Source organism: Melanotaenia boesemani, chromosome 23 (genome assembly GCF_017639745.1).
Source record: "Melanotaenia boesemani isolate fMelBoe1 chromosome 23, fMelBoe1.pri, whole genome shotgun sequence".
Taxonomy (NCBI): Eukaryota; Metazoa; Chordata; class Actinopteri; order Atheriniformes; family Melanotaeniidae; genus Melanotaenia; species Melanotaenia boesemani.
The window spans coordinates 1,883,832-1,906,694 of NC_055704.1; the positions used below are offsets into that span (position 1 = coordinate 1,883,832).

A 22,863-nucleotide genomic window follows, 5' to 3' on the forward strand; every position below is an offset into this window, starting at 1 on the left:
GAGGCTAATAATGCTTCAGCATTTTGTTAAAAGTTTCTTTACATACTTGAGTGTAACCAGGAGAAATTGACATAAGGTTAACTCCCGCTGACGCATGGCCTGAGAACATTATAAAAGCTTTATTTAGGTAAAAAGAAGTACGAGCTAACAGTATAGAAGCTACCGGTAGCAAAACCCTCATTTCCCGCGGTGGAGTAGTCAATGGCCATTAGCGGCGGTAGTTAACTTCCGGTAAATCCTTCACAATAAAAGCGGAGTATTAAACAGTTTCCGGTTATTGTCAAAATAAGCGTTGTGGTTCTGAAATGCATTATTAATGTTTAAATTCTTGTTAATGTTGTTTTAATAGCAGTAAGAGGTTATAAAGGAGTGTTAACTGTTGTTTATCCAAGACAGTACTAGCTGTAATTGCACAAATGTTATACAGTAGTTTGGGTACTCAGGGATCGAATACAGGTTTCTGTATTTGGTATATAAGATATTATTTTCTGATCCTTTCACTGTGATGGAAGTAATATGTGTGAACTGACAACGTCACCAGTAGAGTGAGTTGTCAGGCAGATACGTGTAACGCAGCAGCACATGAGACACAGCCACTAAGTGCCTTTCTTTGTTATGTTCCAACAGGAATAAAATTTAATTGTGCTACACAAGAATTGTCAATGGAGCATTCTTAAAAGTGTAACATCTTTCTGATCAGAGTTGATGTTTTTGTGTAAAATGTTTGTACAAAGATAAAAAACCGGGCACATCTGCAGCGAGGAAATCAGACTTTCTACGTTTAATGCAGTAAATCTGGTGAACTTCGACCGACTCCTTGCTCGGAGCTTAACAACTACAAACTCCATGTGGTACTTCAGAGGGATTCCCAGTCAGGATACAATGAAATGAATGTTCTGTTAGAACCAGCACAGATCAGTTTGCATCATTTCACCACAAACACAAACGTTGAGTTTTTATTGAGTTAAAACCAGCAGAGCCAGTCCTCCTCCACCGGCTCGGACCGTAGAACTGTGTGTTTATGAAGCTGCTGGGATGGAGACGGCGGACGACATTCCATTGTTCTGTTCTACACATGAAACATGAACAGAACCGTCCCTGAAACAGAGAGAAATAACACTGAAGCCCAAATGGATCCCCAACCTAAGAGCCGATCTTTCAGAAGCAGTACCTTTTCATGGTCAGGACGGCGTCGATGTTGTGCTTGTCCTCTTTGGTCTGCAGGTCTCTGACAACAACCTGCAGAGTAAACACAACAGATTAGCGACTGGATGTCAGAACGGTTCCCACCAACGACCAGGAAGCAGCAGAACCGGTTTTCCTACCGCCGCCAGTTTTTCTGGCTGCGCTGCCTCAAATCTCTGATAAATGTCCAAACGCAGCGAGGACAGTTTTCCCTCTCCGTGCAGGACGTGATGTCTGCGGGCGGGAAGCGGCGTTCCGGACGGGAGGAGGACCGTGAACGTCTCTGCTCCGGATTCATCCACCTCCTGCAGAAAGTATGAAAGCGCCAGTGGTCATCAGACGATCTGGTCAGAACCGGCTGTTCTGGTTCTTCATGCTAAACGTTGCTGATGATGAGAATAATTCTATTAATTAGATTTGAGTGTTTTTATTATTGACATTTATTGACAGATCTTGTCGATGAAAGGGGCCCTGCAGAAAAACACTGCTTTAAATCAACTCACTGCAGAAACTAAAATTAATTTAAATCAAATAAATCCCGATTATTATTAAAATCAGCTCCCATTTCACTAAATCCATGCCTCATATTCAGACAGAAACCACAGAAGATGTAAAAATGTGATTGATTATCACCACTGATCAGTTTCTGCTGCTTTGTTGTAGAGGAGGAAGAAGATGAGGTGAGATTAAATTAAGATTAGAGGTTCCTTCATCTGGTAAAGTGGGTGAAGTGTTCCACATTTTCTTCCTCCCACCACGTAAAGATGCTTAGAGCCGATCCTCTGAACAATCTGGATTTTAGAAGCATAAATAAACCATAAATGATCCATGACCAAAATTAAAACTGTGTAAATACTTTTATCAAACGAGTAAATATGATGAAAGAAGGTTGTTTTGGTCTTAGTTTTATTATATTTCTGGTTAGGTAATGTTTTTTCTTCTGCTTCTTCTGAGGCGGCGTGGATCAGTGGGTAGAGTGGTCGTCTTGTAGCCTGAGACTGTAGCATTGGACCGTACATTTGCATACTATCTACATAACAGTTAAGAGCAGACTGGAGTCTGTAACAATGGACTGTACATTTACACATACTGACTGTTTACATTATCAACACACCTTATTATTATTATTCAGTATTTGCACGTATCATACCGTCTACCTCATGACAGTTCTTTTTTTGCACAATTAATCATTCAATGCTGAATGTTGCACAGTTTATGTAGCACGCTGCACATTATGTACATAGATTACTTTACTTATATTTTACCTATAGTTTATATTTTATGTTTACTCTTTTGCATGCTCTTCTTAAATTAGTCTTTTCTATATACTTTGAATATTTATGGCATTCAGTGTGGACGGCAAAGCAAGAATTTCACTGTACAGGGAAACCTGTTTTCTTACTGTGCATGTGACAATAAAAGCTTTGAATCTTGAATCTTGAGGGTTGCCGGTTCGATCCTCGGCCCTTCAAACTCCAAGTTTGAAACTCCACCAAACCCCAAATTGCTCCTGATGGGTCGTGGTTGAGCACCTTGCATGGCAGCTTCCGCCATCATGGGTAAAAGGGCTATATAAATACAGACCATTTACCATCCTTGTCACTCAGGAGACTTCTCTTGTACAAACGTATGAAGGAGTCCTGCCATCTACCGGTACGTGCTACTTCCTGGAGGAGCGGCAGGATGGTGAAATATGTTTAAAGTAGAATATAGTTTCAACTAACAGGATTTATGTGGCTGGAACCGGAATATGAAAGAAGAAAATCAGGGTTTAGGATGGTGTATTATGTTAACATTTGAGCTTTTTTTTTTTAACTTTTTTTTCTTTTTCCAGAAATCCTGTTTAAATAACAGATTAAATTAAACGGTGGAAATCAGATTTTTTAATATCTGAACCTAACTTTAGATCTTCAGGAGGACCTCTTCATCCTCATCATCATCACAGTCCATCCTCAGGTGGACAGATTTTTGACTCAGTGTGTCGGATTATTTTGATCTGGTTCCTGATTTAGTTTCACTGGTTCTGCTCCACGTGGAACAAACTTCAGATGGATCTGTCAGACTAGAACTAGAAGCCGAGGGTACCTTCAGCAGGATGTCTGTGGCAGAAACGTCTACGGTGATGGACTCGTCTTCAGAGGTCAGACCGTCTCTGCCGACCAGTAGACCTGCTTCCACAGCTGCTCCCATGGCGATCACCTCGTCTGGAGGAGCCGAGTTCAGGAGCTCCACATCAGGAAACATCTCACGGATCAGATGCTGCAGACGAGGAATCCTGGCCGAGCCGCCACACAGAACGACCTGAAACACAGCACATACACACACAGCTTCTGTTCAGCTCAGGTACATAAACACACCTTCTTACTTTTTCTTCATACAAAACGGAACATGACACATGACCTCCAGGATCCACACGTTATTAGGATGATAAGATTAGGACGATATTGTTCTATTATTTATCTCCTAATACAATATTCACTTAATTATTCTGTGGATGGTTAACACAGTGCTAATTAATAATAATTATCTATTCTGTATCTTTACTAATGTATGTAAATATTATGAATAATATATACAGTACATATATGATCAAAATAAATACTGAGAATAAACATAATAAAGACGACAGTACGTCTAGTTTAACAAACTGGAGGGGGAGGCATTAGAACTGAAGTTGAGTATATGTGTTTATTAATATTAGTTGTAATAGTAATAATAAGAAAAACATCATTAGTGAAAGCATTAAATGGTATTGTTGTTTAATATATTGATTGGATATACCTCTATATCAATAACATGTGATTTTCTAAGTATACTTCAGGGGGAAACAGTATATAAACAGAAAAAAACAATAACAAATAATATAATAATAAATCAGATAAATATAAATTAGGGCTGTCAAATCATTAAAAACTTTATTTAGATTATCACAGCTTACAAATTAATCATGATTAATCGCCATTCGCAACTATACCTGATATGTATCACCAGAACGAGCCGATGCTACAAATATTTAGTATTAACTGAGCTTCTCTTGGGTAAACGTCAGATGTCCAAGGGTCAGTAAATGCAGCATGTAATGTACTTCTATATGTTGTTCTGCATCATCTCTACCATGTTCTAGATCAGGGCTACTCAATTCGGTCCTACGAGGGCCGCAATCCAGCAGGTTTTCCATGTATCCCTGCACCAACACACCTGAGTCAAATTAATGAGTTATTGTGTAGAACCTGATTGGCTGTTAGAGCCACCTAATTTGACTCAGGTGTGTTGGTGCAGGGATACATGGAAAACCTGCTGGATTGCGGCCCTCGTAGGACCGAATTGAGTAGCCCTGATCTAGATCATCATTCAGAATTTATAAATTATCATCTCACCAGCCGTCTCCATGGTGATCATCTCTGTCATAAAAGCAGCAGATGTGACGACTGAAGTTAAACAGCCGACGTTGATGAAGAAACTCTGATAAAACTGATGATCTGGATAAAAACAGTTTTTCCTTTTATCATTAAAATGTGAGTGTTTGTGTAACAGAGATAAAAATCCTACAGCAGCATCATTCAAAGTAAACAGCTGCTGGTAAAATACGTCATTGACTGCTTGTTTTACTAGTTTTTCTTCACTTTTTTTTTTACATCCTTTTCCTGGTCAGTGCTCCTGCCTGCCCCCCATCATAACTTATCTAGACCCGCCTCTGCATAGCTGAAGTATAAACCCTGTCTACCACCAGCAGCTACTGTGTTAGAGAAGGTCCTGCTAACATCACCACTTTGAGGTAAATATGTGACGGTGTAAACTATGAACCACTAGTTTCCTCCTTTTCAGTTGAACCTTAAAAACACGCAAAAGCCGATCAGCTGATCACCGACAGCTGTCATGATTCACAGAACAACATGAGAGGAGAGGGAGGAAGCAAAACCCCCATTCTCCATGGAGGTGACGTCCATGAGTTGCTCCATTAATGTTGAGTTTATTCTGAAATCCATGGATAGAGCCAGCCAGCTTGTCTTGTCCATCTTTCTCCATTTTCCACCCTCATAACAGGGAAATGACGGATGTATGCCGCATATGCGTTATTAGGGTTAAAAATACTAACAAAATTAATTACATAAATTAGTTACAGCCGTTACCAAGTTATTTTTCACAGCCCTATATAAATGTATAAATAAATATATAAATATGTTATATAATAATACCAATAAAACTAATAATTTGAGGTATTTACTTTAAATTAAAAGAAGTTTCAGATGAAAAGCAGATATATTGTAGATGTAGATTAGGAATGTGAATCCCCACCACGAGGCCGATTCGATACGTATCTCGATACGCTGCTAGTGTTGCGATACAGTAATGATACAGTGAAGCCCCCTGCTGATGCGACGTGATTCACCCCTGGTCACAGTGCATTTCATTAATTATTTAACAACAGTTTGACTTTATTATTTATAACGCAATTTAGTTCAATACAATTCATGATACTTTTCAAAATGGTTCAAAACGATACAAATAATTTAAAAGCCCACATCTGGTTTCTAAATAACATCACAGTTATTTTGGCCTCTCTCTTTCCTTGTGATGGAGGGATTGATTGTTTTCTACAAAGCAAACCAATACATCTCACTTAAAAAGAAAAAAAGTCATCAACAAGTCAGCAACGTGTTAGCAACTCGTCAGCAACGCGATAGCAACTCGTCAGCAACGGGTCACCAACACGTCAGCAACGTGTTAGTGGTGGTTCACCAACACGTCAGCAACATGTTAGCGGCAGGTAACTAACACGTCAGCAACGTGTTAGTGGTGGTGTTAGCGACTCATCAGCAATGGGTCACCAACACGTCAGCAACGTGTTAGTGGTGGGTCACCAACATGTCAGCAACGTGTTAGCGACTCATCAGCAACGGGGCACCAACACATCAGCAAAGTGTTAGCAACTCGTCGGCAACGGGTCACCAACACGTCAGCAACGTGTTAGCAACTCGTCAGCAACGGGTCACCAACATGTCAGCAACGTGTTGGCAACTCGTCAGCAACGTGTTAGCAACTCGTCAGCAACGTGTTAGCAACATGTCAGCAACGTGTTAGTAACTCGTCAGCAACGTGTTAGCAACACGTCAGCAACGTGTTAGCAACTCGTCAGCAACGTGTTAGCAACACGTCAGCAACGTGTTAGCAACTCGTCAGCAACGGGTCACCAACATGTCAGCAACGTGTTGGCAACTCGTCAGCAACGTGTTAGCAACTCGTCAGCAACGTGTTAGCAACATGTCAGCAACGTGTTAGTAACTCGTCAGCAACGTGTTAGCAACACGTCAGCAACGTGTTAGCAACTCGTCAGCAACGTGTTAGCAACACGTCAGCAACGTGTTAGCAACTCGTCAGCAACGTGTTAGCAACGTGTTAGCAACGTGTCAGCAACGTGTTAGCAACATGTCAGCAACGTGTTAGCAACATGTCAGCAACGTGTTAGCAACTCGTCAGCAACGTGTTAGCAACTCGTCAGCAACGTGTTAGCAACACGTCAGCAACGTGTTAGCAACTCGTCAGCAACGTGTTAGCAACTCGTCAGCAACGGGTCAGCGGACGTTTTTAAGGAAGGCTGCAGGTGACAGTTGAAACATGTCAGGTATGTTCCAACATCTTACTACTGTTGTCTAAATAAAATCCTCATTTCACTGAGATAAGAAGGCAAAGTGAAAATCTTTGAGCTGTATGTGTCTGAAACTTTTTCCTCTGTGCTGCAAGTCTGGTGAATCATTTTACTCTGGATAAGGTGGAAATTGTGTTGCTCATCACAGACAACATTTTACTGCAGCTATTGGTCCTGATGTCGGTGATGGGAAGAAGTTCAGATCCTTTAAACCCACCTTGTTGATGTTTTCAGCAGGAAGTCCTGCCTCCTCCAGCAGCGACCTGATTGGCTGGATGCTTTTGTTGAAGAGGGAGGAGCAAAGCAGCTCAAATCGAGCTCTGACAAAATTAAGAAACAGAAACATGCTAATGAAACAATTTCTGAATGTTCAGATTCAGAGTAAATGTATTTAACAAATTAAGCACAAACTTTTCAGTTTTCAACATTTCAGAGACTCTAATAACATTCAGACCTCAGTTTGACGGCTCACCTGGAGACATTGCATTCAAAGTCAATGCCATCGTGCAGGGAATCCACGAAGCAGTTGGCCGACCCTAGAGAGGACAGGGAGTGTTTGGCCATGTCGGCGCTGTTCATCAGCTTCAACATCGCCCGAGCGTTACCGCTCACATCGTGTTTAAAGGTTCTGCAGACAAACAGCAGCAGGTTCACTGAGAGGACTGGAAACGAGCTCTGGAAAGGACTGGAATACATCAAATCTGGTCTGGATGGATCACATAAAAACAGTCAAGATTTTATTAAAATAGTTCAGGCCTTTTTTGTCTGAGACTTTTTCACTAAAAAGTGGGAACAGAAGCAACATAGGCTGGAAAAGTAACAACTAATTAGGTTAATTGGAAACAGGCGACATTACTGGGTTTAAAAGGAGCATTTCAGACAGAGGTTCACCAATCTGAGAAAAACTGGGTCTAAAATTTGTGGTACAATTTCAGAAAAAATGTTTTTCAACCTAATATTGTGGAGACTCCATCTACAGTGTAGAATATCATCAAATGATTAAAAGAACCAAAAGGAATCTCTGTGTGCAGGGGACAAGATTGGATGCTGGTGATATTCTGCATTAAAAGCAGACATGATTCTCTACTGGAAACCACTGCATGGACTCAGGAAGACTTCTAGAAACCACTGTCTGTGAACACAGTTCACCCTGAAACCCACTAATGCAGGTTAAAGCTCCATCATGCAGAGGAAAAGCCAGATGTGAACAGGATCCAGAACCAGCGCCCTCTTCTCTGGACCAACTTCTTACAGACGTGTTGCTGCCATCAGATTCAAAATGTGCTCATATTTACCATGAAATGGCAAAATGTCTCAATTTCAACATCTAATATGTTTTTTCTGTTAGAAAATCCAGGTTTTCGTTCCCACTATTGATGATGTCTCATCCACAGCAGCCTTAGAGACGTCTGCATATTTCTGATTGGACCATTTCTGTCCTGTCCAGCTCTCTGAGTTAACCAGCTTAATAGCTTCATCTAAACCTTCAACTTGTATTCTAGACCTTATCCCAACCGGGCTATTTAAGGAAGTATTTTCCTAAGTCAACACATCTGTACTGGATCTGATCAACATATCTCTATTGACAGGATATGTACGTCAATCTTTAAGACTGCTGTAATAAACGACCCAGGAGGGTTAGCTAATTATAGATCTATTTCCAACCTTATGTCTAAAATTCTTGAGAAAGTGCTTTCACCGCAACTACATGCCAATTTGAGCAGAAATAATCTGTTTGGAGAATTTCAGTCAGGATTTAGAGCTCATCTTAACCCAGAGACAGACCTGGTGAAGGTTACCAATGATCTTCTCATGGCCTCAGATAAAGACTCCTGTCTGGACTCATCTTGTTAGATCTCAGTGTTGCATTCGACACCATTGATCACAACATTCTGTCACAGAGGCCTGAACATGTTATTGGAATTAAAGGAACTGCATTAGGCTGGTTTAAGTCATATTTATCTGATAGATTCCAGTTTGAAAATGTAAATGAGTCTTCCTCACACACCAAAGTAAGTCATGGAGTTCCTCAGGGTTCTGTACTTGGTCCAATATTTTTCTCGTTAACTATGCTTCCCTTTGGTAATATCATTAGACAGCATGATCTAAACTTTCACTGCTATGTGGATGATACTCAGCTTTACTTCTCCATGAAGCCTGATGAAAACAATCAGGTTGTTAGATTACAAAAATGTCCTAAAGACATAAAGACCTGGATGACTGAAGTTTCTCCTTCTAAAGTCAGACAAGTCTGAAGTTGTTGTTCTTTGACCTGAAAAACTCAGGACAAAATTTTCTAGCTATGTTTAATAATCTGGATGGCATTAATTTAGCTTCCAGTACTCCAGTGAGGAACCTTGGAGTTACTTTTGACCAGGATTTGTTCCTTGGCTCGCATATAAAACAGGTTTCTAGAACCGCCTTCTTCCACCTACGTAATATTGCTAGAATTAGAGACATCCTGTCTCAGAGTGGTGCAGAAAAACTATCCCACGCTTTCATTACTTCCAGATTAGATTACTGCAGTTCCTTATTGATGTTCTGACCCAAATATGTCCTGAAAAGTCTCCATCTGATACAAAATGCTGCAGCGAGAGTTCTGATGAGATTTAGCAGGAGAGATCATATTTGTTCAGTTTTAGCTTCTTCGGCTCCCTGTTAAATCCAGGAGAGAATTTAAAATTCTTCTCCACACATATAAAGCTCTCCATGACCAGGCTCCATTGTATATCAGAGATCTCATAGTTCCATATCTTCTCTGCAGGTTTACTTGTGATTCCAGAGTCTCTAGGAGTAAAATGGGAGGCAGAGCCTTCGGCTATCAGGTCCCTCTCTTATGGAACCAGCTCTCAGTTTGGGTTTGGGAGGCAGACACCCTCTCTACCTTTAAGATCAGGCTTAAAACCTTCCTTCCTGATTAATCTAATAGTTCTAGAGGGTCTAGCCATCCCTTATTTATGCTGCCATAGGCTTAGACTGCTGAGGGACGTCCCATGATGCACTGGGCTCTAACTTATCATCTCTCTGCCGTCCCTGAGTCAGGTTTTGGTTCTGGTTCGACCGGAGGTTTGTCCTTCCAGTTAAAATGAGGTTTTTTTTTTTCCACTGTTGCCTCCTGCAGCTCAGGATGGGGATTGAAGTCGTTGGTTTTCTTAACTAAGCTGTTATTATGAACATTGTGATGAGGTTGTGAATTGGCGATATACAAATAAAGCTAAATTGAATTGAATTTCTGTTCTACTGGGAATGAGATGCGAGTTGATAAAAATTCTGTTTTATTTCAATTTTACACAGAGACCAGACGTTCCTGGAGCTGAAGTTGGACGTGCTATCTGATCATTTCCAATCCAAGCTGGACCACGGTGGGTCAGGACAGTAAAAGACATGGCTGGAAGACGTCCAACAGGAAGCTCCTGCTGGACAACTACCTGTCAAACCTCAGGTGCTGTTTTAATTCCCAGCTCATTCAGTTCACCAGTTGTGTCTCTAAGACATTTCAGATCCTTGTGTCTGCTGAATGAATGTGACTGAACATGCTGGCAAAAGCAACTCATCACATCCACAGAAACAGTCACGATCGAAGGAATCATGAGATTTAAACTAGCATAAAAAATGTCCACAAAGGTCGTCATGAAGACAACTGGAGCAGAAACAGAGGCTCGACAGGAGGCTGTACAGACTCAAACACACCGGAACAAATACAACAGGCAGTAAATGGAAAAAAAAACTTTCAACAAATTCAGTAAAAGCTCATGAAATCAGAGTGAAAAATCTTCTGTTGGATCAGAGATGAGACGTACCGTTTAAACTCTGAGGCCAGGTACTGGGCCAGGGCCTGGGTAAAACTCTCTCCTCCGATGCTGTGGTCCGTATGAGTACTGAGAACCCGGAACATTCCTCCATTGATCTGCAGCACCGTCACGCTCAGGGACGTCCCGCCCAGTTTATACACCAGAACATGGCTGCAAAACACACGTTTACTCAACCAGCTGGAGGAAAAGTGTAAACATGTAAATGTAGAATTGATTTGTCTGTAAAGTGCCGCTATACAAATAACGCTGAATTGAATTTAACTGAAATAGTTTCTGTTGTGTGTTTGTTTCAATGTGTTTTTTCTCCTGAAAGCCAAGACTTGAGAGAACGATGAGACGAGAAAAGGTTTGGTCACTGTTGATCTGTGTGTTATTTCTACAAAGTTCTGTTAGTAATTAATTCTGCTTTCTTCTTCTGGTCGACCTTTATGCTGCTACATCTATTCATACATTCATTTTACATCATTTTACCTCCCAGTCTGACAGCTGAGAAACATCATGCAGAAACCTGGAGGTTTAGTTTCCGTACCTCTTTCCAGAAGAGCTGTCCTGTCCGATGTTATAAGCCAGCAGAGCTGCAGCCGGCTCATGGATCATCCTCAACACGTGGAAACCTGCTGCTTCAGCTGCCTCTCTGCACAGAAAGCATCAGCTTTTATTCTTAAAGCTGCCAGTGAAGGTTTTCCATCATCAACTGCTGGAAGGGATGTATCCCACCTCAGAGCTCGTCTCTGAGCACGCTCAAACTCAAACGGGACCGTGATGACGGATTCGGTCACATCGGAACCCAGGGCAGACTGAGCCGTTTCTATGGAGACAGGAATCATCCATCAACTCTTCATGTTTTAACAGAGTGAGGATGTTTTAGACCGACTACCTTTCATTTTGTTAAAGATGAGCTTAGCGACGTCCTCCGGAGCGACATATTCTGGGTTTTCTCCTGCCGTGATCTCGTAGTACGGCTTCTCTTCTCTGTTTACAACCTGAACAGACAAAGCACAGCCCAGAGGCTCACGTCACACAGAAAGCCCACTCAGAGTGGGGTTCAGCTGATCTGATGTCAAGCGATAAAAACTCACCTGACACTTCGTCTCTGTTTTATGAGTTTGTGTTTCTGGATCATCAAATCTGACAACAGGAAAGAAATAAAAGATTTAGCTCTGATGAAGAATGATAAAGACAAATGATTTATCTTCTACGAAGATATTTTATTATGTGCCGGTGATAACTAAATAACCTGAACTCGTAAAGTTGGGTCGACAGGAACATTTTTCTGGAACTGTTCCAGTTTTAGATCCAGTTTGTCTCAGGTTGGTGAACCTCAGTCCATCTTTCCATCTGAGAGACTCTGAAATGCTCCTTTTATACCCAGTCATGCTACTGACTGCAGTTAACCTGATTAGTTATCAAATGCTCCTCCAGGTGTTTCTGGTTTGAACCAGTTACTTTTCCAGCCTTTTGTTGCTCCTGTTCCAACTTTTTCCAGACGTGTTGCTGCATCAGATTCACTATCAGCTCATATTTTCATCACATGGTGAAACGTCTCAGTTCCATCGTCTGAGATGTTGTTTGTCTTCTACTGAGAATACAACATCCTGAAATTCTGTTATTTATATTCTACACAGCATGCTGCTTTTTGTAGAACTGGGATAGTACTGGTTCGACCAGCAGACCAGATGAATAAAAACTAGGTCACCTGCAGCAGAAACATGTTTTAACCAGTCAGAGTTAAAGTCAGAGTAAATGTAGTCACCTTCTCCCCAGAACTTGCTTCACTTTAACAACTGTGTTGGCAGCGTTACGGACTCGTCCTTGTTTAGCTGCAATTCCTACAATCTGAAAAATACAAACAGAACAAATGAATGAATGAACTGCAGACAGGAACGGCTCTGTAAACACAAAGACGTGAAAATCAAGTTTTTTTTCTGGGATTTTTAGGCTTTGTAAGCATTCATATTCGATCTATCCTCTCCGCCAGACCACGTGAATGTAGGATGTTTCAGTGGAAGCATGTGTTGGTAATTCCTTCATCTGTTTCTAGAAACTAAATCTACTAGATGTGTTTGGTGTGGTCCAGGCCTGATGAAGAGGATGATGAAGAGAACTGTTTAGACACAAGCTGTCCCTGAACCAGAACATTTAGTTGTTCATGGCTCAGAAACTTCTTCTGGGTTTTTGTGGTGAAAAATGTTGGTAAAGAACATGCTGGAGAATAAACACTGAAACACTGACCCATTGGACATGTGCATTTAGATGTTGAGAGACAGTCAAAGTAAGTTCACCTGTAAAGGTTTTAGTGGATTTTAGTGTCATTATGACATCACAGAAAAAGACGAAATTATCCCGGATATATTAATTAATGGCTGGAAATAAACACTAGGTGGCAGTAAGACAGAACATCTGGTCCGCAGGGGATCTGGGGTCTCCTGTATTTAGTTTGATGGATTGTGTAGCTTTCATACTCCAAGATGGTGTATGACCAAAACTGGAAAAGTACGCATGCCAAAAAATCCATCCATTTTCTCCCACTTTTCCGGGGTCGGTCCCAGGAGAAGCTGCCTAAGCAGGGAAACCCAAACTTCCCTCTCCTCTGCCACATCCGGGGGATCCCAAGGTGTTCCCAGGCCGGCCGAGAGATGTAGTCCCTCTGATGTGTCCTGGGTCTTCACCGGGGTCTCCTCCTGGTGGGACATGCCCGGATGCTGATGCACTTCATGTGGGGACTCCCTCGTTCTGCTGGGGGACTTCAATGCTCACGTGGGCAATGACAGTGAGACCTGGAGGGGCGTGATTGGGAGGAGCAGCCCCCCTGATATGAATCCGAGTGGTGTTTTGTTATTGGACTTCTGTGCTCGTCATGGAAAGTCCATAACAAACACCTTGTTCAGGCATAAGAGTGTCCACATGTGCACTTGGCACCAGGACACTCTCGGCCGCAGTTCAATAATCGACTTTGTGACTTAAAATAATTTTGAAATGTTTAGAGCATCTCGTCAGAAATAATGGACAGAAAAACTTTATTAGCTTATTTAAATGTGCGTAAAGCAGAAATACATCTATATAATTAACCAAACACACCTTAATAAAATAATGAAATTTGGCTTAAAATTAAGGAAAAATGATCAGAAAATGGATTAAAAACTGTTTAGTTTTTACTCTTGTCTGATAATTACAACATTTCTACATGTAAAATAATTATTAAAATGAATAAAACTGCAGGTTTAATTAATAACAGGAAGCGTTCTGACACTCAGTAAATCTTCTTTTCTGAGACTCTTCTAAACGGTACCTGTTCCGTGTCTCTGTAGCCGACCACAGCTGGAGTCACGCGGTCTCCTGCATCGTTCGCCACCACGTCAGCCCGTCCATCCTGAACAACAGAACACGGTTCACGCCATGCAGTCACTGGTTCGATTCTGCTTACAAAGCAAATCTACACCCACACACCGTTCACCTTACCAGCTCCACCTGCTCAACTATCAGATCAGCCAATCACATTTCTAAAGCTCAAACTGAGCATCAGAACGAGGAAGAAAAAGGATGAAAGTAAAGAAAGTGATTTATCGTGGCATGGTTGTTGGTCTACGTATTTCGGAAGAAACTTCAGGAACAGGAAATTCTCATCATGGATGCAGGCGACAAATCTGCAGCAACTGTGTGATGCTGTCATGTCAATATGGAGAAAACCTCTGAGGAAGGTTTCCACCACCTGCTTCCATCTATCAATCTAACAATCTAAAAAGAGAGTCCTACCCGGTGCTGGAAGGTGGACCTGATGATGAGAGTATAGATTTTATTATGGCTCAGTCACATTTATTTCCAAAAATATCTAATAAAATTTATTATATTCACTTAAATATTAGCTCTGCAAAATGGTAGAGGAGTCTGTTAACGGCTTTAATGTCTGATATTTATTACACATTACATGACTGATGGTCAGTAGTATTCTCCATTAGAGGGATGTCTCTCTCTCTCTCATTAAACTGAGATCAGCACCACAAATTCTAATGTTACCAGAAGCTCAAAATAAATAAATATTTCGGTGTCTGCTGAACTCAGAGTGGTGGTGGGTTTTTCTGCGTCTAGTAATGTCTTCCTGTGTCCAGTCTGCTTTCCAGGTGTGAACTAGTTATTTTTCTTCCTCCATCTATCAGTCAGCTCGGTTTTCTCCACATCAGCCACAAATCTACAACCATGATGACTCAACCATCCTGCTTTCATCCATGTGTTTGTCTACTTTCTACAGTTTCTGTATCGTTGGTTTCCCCCATCTCCGTTATACAGACTGAAGCTGACACCGGCAGTCTGAAGACCACCGACATCTCTGGCGGTCAAAATAAATCCACGAATCTGCAGCTGTCAAACATCTGGGGAAAAAGCTGGAAAATAAACAGAAAATGTCAAAACTGCGCGTGACTTACCTTAAAAATCGCTACACAGGCACACGTATAACCAAAATGAACCCCTATAGCAGCCATGCTGGAAAACAGGAAGAGAAAGACGGAGACATTTACAGGACGCACACAAACGAACGTTTCCGGCTACGAACTACAACTTCCGGTGGACCTTCCCGCTTCATCTTTTTTTCTTCTTTCTTCTTTTTTATTTTTTAATTTTATTGTTTAAAATTAATTCCTTTTAAACACACACACACACACACACACACGCACTGAATATATATATATATATATATATATATATATATATATATATATATATATATATATATATGTTTGTCTTCACAAATGTCTACATCCCATAGAAGATAGTGTGCTATTTTACTATTTTATTTTAAAACCTAAAAATAGTCATAGCTCTGTAGCTCAGGAGGACGAGCAGTCGTCGTTCGACCGAAAGGTAGGCGGATCGATTCCAGGCTTCCACTGACTACATGCCGAAGTGCCCTTGGGCAAGACACTTAACCCCAAGTTGACTCCCGATGTCTATCGGGGTGTGAATGTGTCTGTGAACGGGTGAATGTGATAAGTAGTGTAAAGCTCTTTGAGTGGTCAAACTGGCTGGAAAAGCGCTATATAAGTACAAGTCCATTTACCATAAAAATGTGGTTTTCAAAAATGACAACTAATTTACTATAGATACTTATAAAAGAAATTATAAATAGTCTTTTATTTTTAATGTCTAATAATATTTGCGTCTCAAAACTAGTTTTATTTAGCTGGCTGAGGGAAAAATGGCTCTTTGGATTGGAAAGGCTGCAGATCCCTGCACTAAACACATAAACAGGTTTAGCAGCAGTTTTCTCTTTAAACACCAACAGTTAAAATACTTTTTAATATATATTAAATCAAATATTCATGACAAAGATGGATGAAATTTTACCTAATTTTTTTTTTTTTTTACCTAATTTTACTATCTAAAAGGTAAAAAGTCAGAAGGATGAATTTAAAGCTGTGAAGCTGCTTCCTTCTAAACACAGAAGGAACAATATGTGATGAATATCAGCATCAGGTGAACAGACAGAAAGCAGGATGAGAATCTCACAGCTTCTGGATGGTGAGGAGAGAGAAATATTCACAATGTGTACAATAACTTCCATCCATGCACCTTCACTGCTTCATTATCCAGATTCTTGGCCTATAATCCTCTAATATTTAATTCTTAGCTTGACTGTTTAGCTTGACTGAATCTGCAGCCTCTGCTACCGGTAATTAAGGGGTTAACATTTCATTTCCGGGTGTAACGTCAGGTCTGTAGATGTAATTATAAACATGTGTGGTATCCACCCAAAGTCCAGAATCTCAGCTCACAGCTCAGTAAAACCGTTTCTATCACCACCAAACACAGTTAAGACAACAAACAGTTAAAAGACCCCATACACAAAGTCAGAAAAATATGTAAACATACATGATGAGTCCCTATGTCCACCTGACAGCATGAACATGAACAAACGACTCCTCTACTGAACTGACAAAAAGTCAGAAAGGTGTGACTTAAACAAATGTGTTCTTCAAATGAAAGTCTTACACATATCTGACCACTGGCCCTGGCTTTATTCTAGCCATAATAACTAGAAGAAAAGCAATGGATAAGCCTTGTTTTACCAGATGGTAGCAGTTAAAAACATCAAATCTCAAATCAAAAATTTCCCAGCTTGGGATTAATAAAGTATAATAAAATAAAAAAGTAAAAATAAATTAATTAAAACAAAAAAAAGGTGGGAGTGGTAGCCTAGTGGTTATAGAGTTGGGCTTGGGTCTGGAGAACCTGGGTTCAAGTCCCCAGTAAAAAAAAAAAAATCACTGTGGCCCCTGACTAAGGTCCTCAATGCCCAAATGCTCCCTGGGTGCTGGAATCTGGCAGCCTACTGCTCCAGGAACTAGGATGGGTTAAATACAGAGAAGAATTTCCCAGCTGGGATTAACAAAGTAGAATAAAATTACATCTGAGCTAACAAAAATAAAGAGACGTGATATTTAACAGCCTTTCTTGTTGATTCTTTTTCTAATTTTGTTATTTCCTTGTGTGTTTCAGGATACCTTGTCCTCGTTTATTTATATTCTAGACAGTCATATTTTTTGTTTCATTTAGCAGACTTTGTTCCCCTGTAGTTGTGTGTTTAGTTATGTATTAGTGGACTACGACACATCATGTGGTTCAGCAATAAAGTGAAACCAAAAGAACACTTGAAACTCATAAACCACAACATTGTTTTGTGTGAATCTCACACCTAATATCAATTTTAACTATATTATATACTAAATACCCACCTAATATCTATTTTAATTATATTATATTAGTTATATTTAAATATATATAAATACCCTCAGATTTTTATGCTTTTTTTTATTACAACATTGTTTTTCCTTCTATCTATCTATCTATCTATCTATCTATCTATCTATCTATCTATCTATCTATCTATCTATCTATCTATCTATCTATCTATCTATCTATCTATCTATCTATCTATCTATCTATCTATCTGTAGTTTCCATCCACACATCCTCTCAACCCTCCACAATGAACGTACGAACGTGTTTGTTAGTAATCTGCCTGGTAACGAGCTGAGAAAAATCACTGATTGGTCGTCACCGTAAAGTGGGCGGGGTCTGTGAGGCTTTGAATGTGGTCTCCCGACACTTTCGCTTTAGTTTGGCTCAGAGACGACGTTGGGCAGACGGATTGTTGAAGTTGTTGACCAACAAAAGAAGAAAAAGAACCAAAATGAAGCATATTCTGTGTCTTGCAGCTCTGGCAGCTCTTTGCTTGTCAGTTCAGTCCAAACTGAGTAAGTTACAGATTTTCTGCTCTGAACTGTCTGATAATATCTAGATGTGTTTACTGAATAATATTAGAAACCATCTGTCCTTCATCTGTATTCACTAAACTAGACTAAGTACTACATCACTTCTGTTATTTAAACCTAATTTAAATAACAGCTCATGTTCGCTTTCTGACGCTAGAGGAAATAAGTAAATATTAATATAAATATTTAATTCTAAATTAACATAAGATGAACAAAAAAAGGTCTGTTTTTAAATGTGAGAAGAGATTATCCTTGAATAAAGAAATTTGTTAGTGGTGGCTGGATTTCAGTGGAAATCCCCTCAGTCGTTTTTAGTTTCGTTTTCCTGATCACGCAGTCTGCTGGAAACAAGAAAACCTTCATTTAATCAGGTTATTACTTTATGTTTATACTTGTATTTATTATTTATTTATTTATTGAAGTGTAAGTTAAACATTTCTCCCGTTGACGTAGTAGCATTCATCTAAAAAACAAACAGTAATAAAACAATGACTTGCATAAATTCAGCCATTTTCTTTCCCCGTCAGTCTGTTTACATCATCTACTTTATTAAAAGTTGATGATATTATAGTTTATACTAACATTTTATTAAGTATATTAGATCATAATTTTAATGAGAATGTGGCTTAAATAAAGATATTGTTATGTTGCCGTTTTTTCAACAGCAGTAAAATGTGGTTTACTTTAGAAACTGGTAATGATGCTGACGTGAGATGTTAATAACCAGCTGAGTGGAGGTCAGTAGATATTTATTAAATCCACTGTCAGATGATAAAAGCCGCTTGTTTTTTCCTTTCTTCAGCTCCACCAAAAGTTCAGGTGTACACCCGCGACCCTGGAGAGTTTGGAAAGGATAACACTCTGATCTGCCATGTCAGCGACTTTCACCCCCCTGACATCACCATCCAGCTGGTGAAGGACGGCCAGGAGCTCCCCAACACCAAGCAGACCGACCTGGCCTTCAAGCAGGACTGGCACTTCCATCTGACCAAGAGTGCCCCGTTCACCCCCATGGAGGGTCATAAGTACATCTGCAGGGTTACTCATGGGACAGTCCAAAAAGACTACGCCTGGGGTGAGCTCTGCCGGCTGTCTCAGACACTTTATATATATATATACACATATATACACACACACACACAAAATTCTGTCTAGCAACTAAAGAAGAAAATGTTGTGATGTGTTCTAGATTTGAATCTTTTCAGTAGGTTTAAAGCTGAGAATCTCCTCCATGCTGTTTATCGAGGTCTAAATGTTTCCTGCAGTCTCAGGTGATTAAATATCTTCTGTTTCTGTTTCTGTTGTTCCAGAGTCGAACATGTAGATGTGGTGGAGTCCTGGAGGCAGGCCTTGGTGAGTATCTGATCAAAGGTCTGTTTGGATGCGGTCCAGCCACCGTCAGGAAAGTCCCAGACTTTCTGAGCCGAGCTGACATGTTGCCGTTCCTGACGCGTTGCATTTTTATGAGTAATAATGAAAGGATGTTTGTCTCGGACGGACCTGCTTGTTTATGTTGTTTTGACGTTTACATCAACGCTCTTCTGGTTTGTGGTCGTAGCAAACAGCCCATCGATGTCCAACCAGATTATTTCTCTGCATCGGGATGAATTATTCAGATTATTTTTATTAACCTTATTTAGCTTTCCATTGAAGATGATTATCTGACTGACTGACTGCTCCAGGAGGCTTTTTAATCTCCATGTTCTCTTTTTTTTCTTTTAGACCTCCAGTAGTTTGTTCAGCTTCAGCATCCGTCACATCTCCACCCACAAACATCACAGCGCCTCCACCCGGCTTCTCCGCTCTCCTTCCACTCCGCTTGCTGTTAGAATCATCTCATGGTGATTGGGAATCTAACCTGTAAAACCAGAAACGTGTCTTTACCGACGCCCTGCAGGTCCAAATAGATCTGAGGGAATTTTTTCTTAAACTTTGCATTAAGAAAAAAATTACTTTGCTTAAAACTCCAATAAAAAGTTCAAATAACCAATAAATGATTTTCTATCTTTTGGACACATCAGGTTTTACAGGGTGAAGATTAAATGTTAATTATTAAATGTTTGGTTGTAGCTTGTGTACTTATCTGTAATTTAACTGTTTATATTGCATTTAACTCCCAAATGATAAAATCCTGATGTGGACTTTTCATTACAAACTTCCTTTTGTTTAATTTTTTATATTAATCACATGGATTTGTAAAAATGTGGTCAGGGGTTTTCTATCCACACTAGATGGAGGGCTTCTCATTGTTTTGATTCATTTATGTTAATAAAAATGTTTGACCCTCCAATAAATAATCTCCTGTAAATGTTTTGACTGTTTATTAATAAAGTTTAAGTTTTTTTTAAAATAAGGATTAGGATCGTTTAAAAGTACAAAAATACATTTAACAAAGTAGGAACAAATATATTGTGTTCATAGAGTTACAGCCTTGCTGAACGGCTGCAACACAGAGGCAAGTTTACAAAAATGTCATTTATTAAAGGAATCAGTAAAATGTGGAAGGTCTATATCAGCGATGCAAACGTGGACGTATGGAAATGTCTGCAACACAAACCAAGCAGAACAAAACGCCTGCACGAGCCCACAGAGCTGTTTCACAAACCTGAGACAAGAAAGAGCTCAGAGTTCCCGTTCATCCTGGCCGAGCTTTTCCTTGATTTGGTCCCACGAAAGTTAGCTTGGAGATTTATTCTGTGCAGCTAGTTGCTCCACACCAGGCTAACAGCCGGGCTTGTTGTTTACCCCCCAGTCAGAAGTAAATCACGTTAGAAACAACAAAACGATTTAATCCATATTTTCATCCAGTCTGATGTTCTTTGCTCTTTATAGATTATGTAGTGATAGAATGAAAACATGGCTTTCAGTGAATAAAGTCACTGTGACTGCACATCGATGTAGACATGTAGACGTGTTTGGTCTGGATTACTGATATTAGCTGATCAACACACAGGTTGCAAATTATTTTTACATGGTTATGTTTAATTAGTTTGATCCAACTTCAAAGTAAAGACCATTTTAAAAAATGTGTCAATAACAGTTTGTTAAACTATATTGTAAATTAAAACGACTCGCTTCTATTTCCAGTTTCTGGATTTACGGATCCAGATTCTTCAGGTTTCTCACTTTTGTTGCAATATCAAAATCCACCTCCTGCAGCCACAAACATCTGACCAAGAAAAGAACCGCTTACAACTACAACTCAGTTCTCATCATATAAAAGAGTCATTCAAAAGAATCATTTCATTTGTGATGGTCACATCTCCAGTCTGTTGGATTAGAAACATGCCTATGAGCAGTGCTGGGCACGTTACTTTAAAACAGTAATTAATTATAATTACTATTCTTGCAAAAAGTAACGCCAGTAGTAACGGAGTTACAGCATTATAAAAGTACTTAATTACTCAGAAAAGTAACTATTCTGTTACCTTTTAAAAAATGTTCAAACATGTTCCCTTTCACAGAATTTCACATCCATCTGCATGCTCATTAATTCAAAATAAAACCAAATAATAGTTCTGACTAATGATTGAAATGGCAGCCTGATGGAATAAATTACTAACAGGAAAATCATGGACACTGCTCTGGATGTCCCGTCTCCTCTTCAGGAGGAGCTTCATCTGATTCTACCTGCTTCCAGCTAACATGAAAAAAACATCTTTCTGGTCATGATGAACATTTCTCATAACGTTCTTGTCTTTTGTCTCCGAGGGAAACTGGTGTCTGTGGTTCCAGTTTAAAACTCTTCCTCTTTTCTCTGGACTCGCCGTTGCTGCGTCTACTTTGTGTGTGTGGCTACGAAACACTGACTGGGTCCGCTCCTTTACCGTCAGCCGGGCGGTGACCCGGGGAGCAGTGGGTCCGCTCCTTTACCGTCAGCCGGGCGGTGACCCGGGGAGCAGTGGGTCCGCTCCTTTACCGTCAGCCGGGCGGTGACCCGGGGAGTAGCGGGTCCACTCCTTTACAGTCAGCTGGGCGGTGACTGTGCATGGTAGCAGCAGAATGATGGTCTGGCTGCTGTGTTGTAAATTTGCTTTGCCAAGAGGAGCTTTTTAGGTATAAGATTGTTTATTTAAACCTATTTATTTATTTGGAATTATGGAATTTATGTAATCTTGCTGGACCTGACTGGAGCTGAAAGAAAAAAAAAGGAGAATAATGAAGAGAAGTGAAAAGGAATGTATAATAAAAGCAGTTGATAGAAGCAACGAGATTCAATCCAACCTAACACCGGACAACCAGCTGCTACATCTGTACAGAAACACAGCAGAGGATTTCCTACAACTTTTACAGGTAAACTAAGCTGACAATCATCAGGAGTTCCTAAAAAATAACCAAGACAGCAACAACAACATGTGTCACAACAACAACCAAAGTACCAGAAACACACACACCTGAACCATCTCTTAGTGAATAAACCCGCTGGACTGTGTCAGCATGCAGAGGATGAGGAATGAGGAGTGATCAGATGAGTGTGATCCTGCAAATGTGAACACGCCTCTACGGAGGCTAGAGACAGACTAGGGCGGCCCAGAGACCCAGGCCATCAGCAGCAATCCTGGAGCACAAACCGAGCCATGAAGATCACCCCAGACCCATCCCGAGGGCGGCAGAGGAAGTCCCCAGCCAGAGCCCCCCAAGGTCACAAGGCATCCAGGGCGGCCAAAGTGAAGGGCCCAGGGCCCCAAGAGCTCAGTGCGCTCTTGTTGTTGATTTATGCATGTATGAAGATATGCCAAATATTGGAATATATGTCCTGGGACACGGCCACCAGAGGGCAGTGTTAAGATGTTTCTGTCTGCAATTAATGAGATGTGTTGTAAAATGGATTCCACAGAGAACCTGCATGTGCCACAGACTGTAACCGCCAGTGTCTGATGTGTTGAAAAGACATTAACACAGATATTAATATTGTAAACTAAAGCTCTAGTAATGTTTGTAATGTCTATTTA

At 40.3% G+C, this 22,863-nt stretch overlaps 2 protein-coding genes across 2 annotated transcripts; one reads left to right on the plus strand and one right to left on the minus strand.

The window, feature by feature from the left end:
- Window positions 1-753: 753 nt before the first annotated feature.
- Window positions 754-15,175, minus strand: hspa14 (heat shock protein 14). Its single transcript, XM_041977555.1, has 14 exons — window positions 15,066-15,175; window positions 13,934-14,014; window positions 12,398-12,480; window positions 11,724-11,772; window positions 11,522-11,627; window positions 11,362-11,452; window positions 11,174-11,278; window positions 10,633-10,794; window positions 7,305-7,460; window positions 7,050-7,152; window positions 3,271-3,486; window positions 1,326-1,490; window positions 1,172-1,239; window positions 754-1,098 (listed from the first exon to the last, which is right to left on the minus strand). The coding sequence occupies exons 1-14, from the start codon at window positions 15,120-15,122 to the stop codon at window positions 1,020-1,022; spliced, it is 1,521 nt and encodes a 506-aa protein (XP_041833489.1). The 5' UTR covers window positions 15,123-15,175; the 3' UTR covers window positions 754-1,019.
- A 2,561-nt stretch (window positions 15,176-17,736) lies between these two features.
- b2m (beta-2-microglobulin) lies at window positions 17,737-20,219 on the plus strand. The gene is made up of 4 exons (XM_041977586.1): window positions 17,737-17,893; window positions 18,714-18,986; window positions 19,222-19,264; window positions 19,634-20,219. Exons 1-3 carry the CDS (start codon window positions 17,830-17,832, stop codon window positions 19,233-19,235), a joined length of 351 nt encoding a protein of 116 aa, XP_041833520.1. The 5' UTR covers window positions 17,737-17,829; the 3' UTR covers window positions 19,236-19,264; window positions 19,634-20,219.
- The last annotated feature ends 2,644 nt before the right edge of the window (window positions 20,220-22,863 follow it).

Excerpts from the sequence above, each read along its gene's own strand:
- hspa14 (XM_041977555.1), bottom strand. The coding sequence starts at position 15,122 with ATGGCTGCTATAGGGGTTCATTTTGGTTATACGTGTGCCTGTGTAGCG. Across the intron at positions 12,481-13,933 it reads GCTACAGAGACACGGAACAG|ATTGTAGGAATTGCAGCTAA; the intron begins GTACCGTTTAGA and ends TGTATTTTTCAG. Across the intron at positions 11,628-11,723 it reads AAACAGAGACGAAGTGTCAG|GTTGTAAACAGAGAAGAGAA; the intron begins GTGAGTTTTTAT and ends TTGTCTGTTCAG.
- b2m (XM_041977586.1), top strand. The coding sequence starts at position 17,830 with ATGAAGCATATTCTGTGTCTTGCAGCTCTGGCAGCTCTTTGCTTGTCA. Across the intron at positions 17,894-18,713 it reads GTCAGTTCAGTCCAAACTGA|CTCCACCAAAAGTTCAGGTG; the intron begins GTAAGTTACAGA and ends TCCTTTCTTCAG.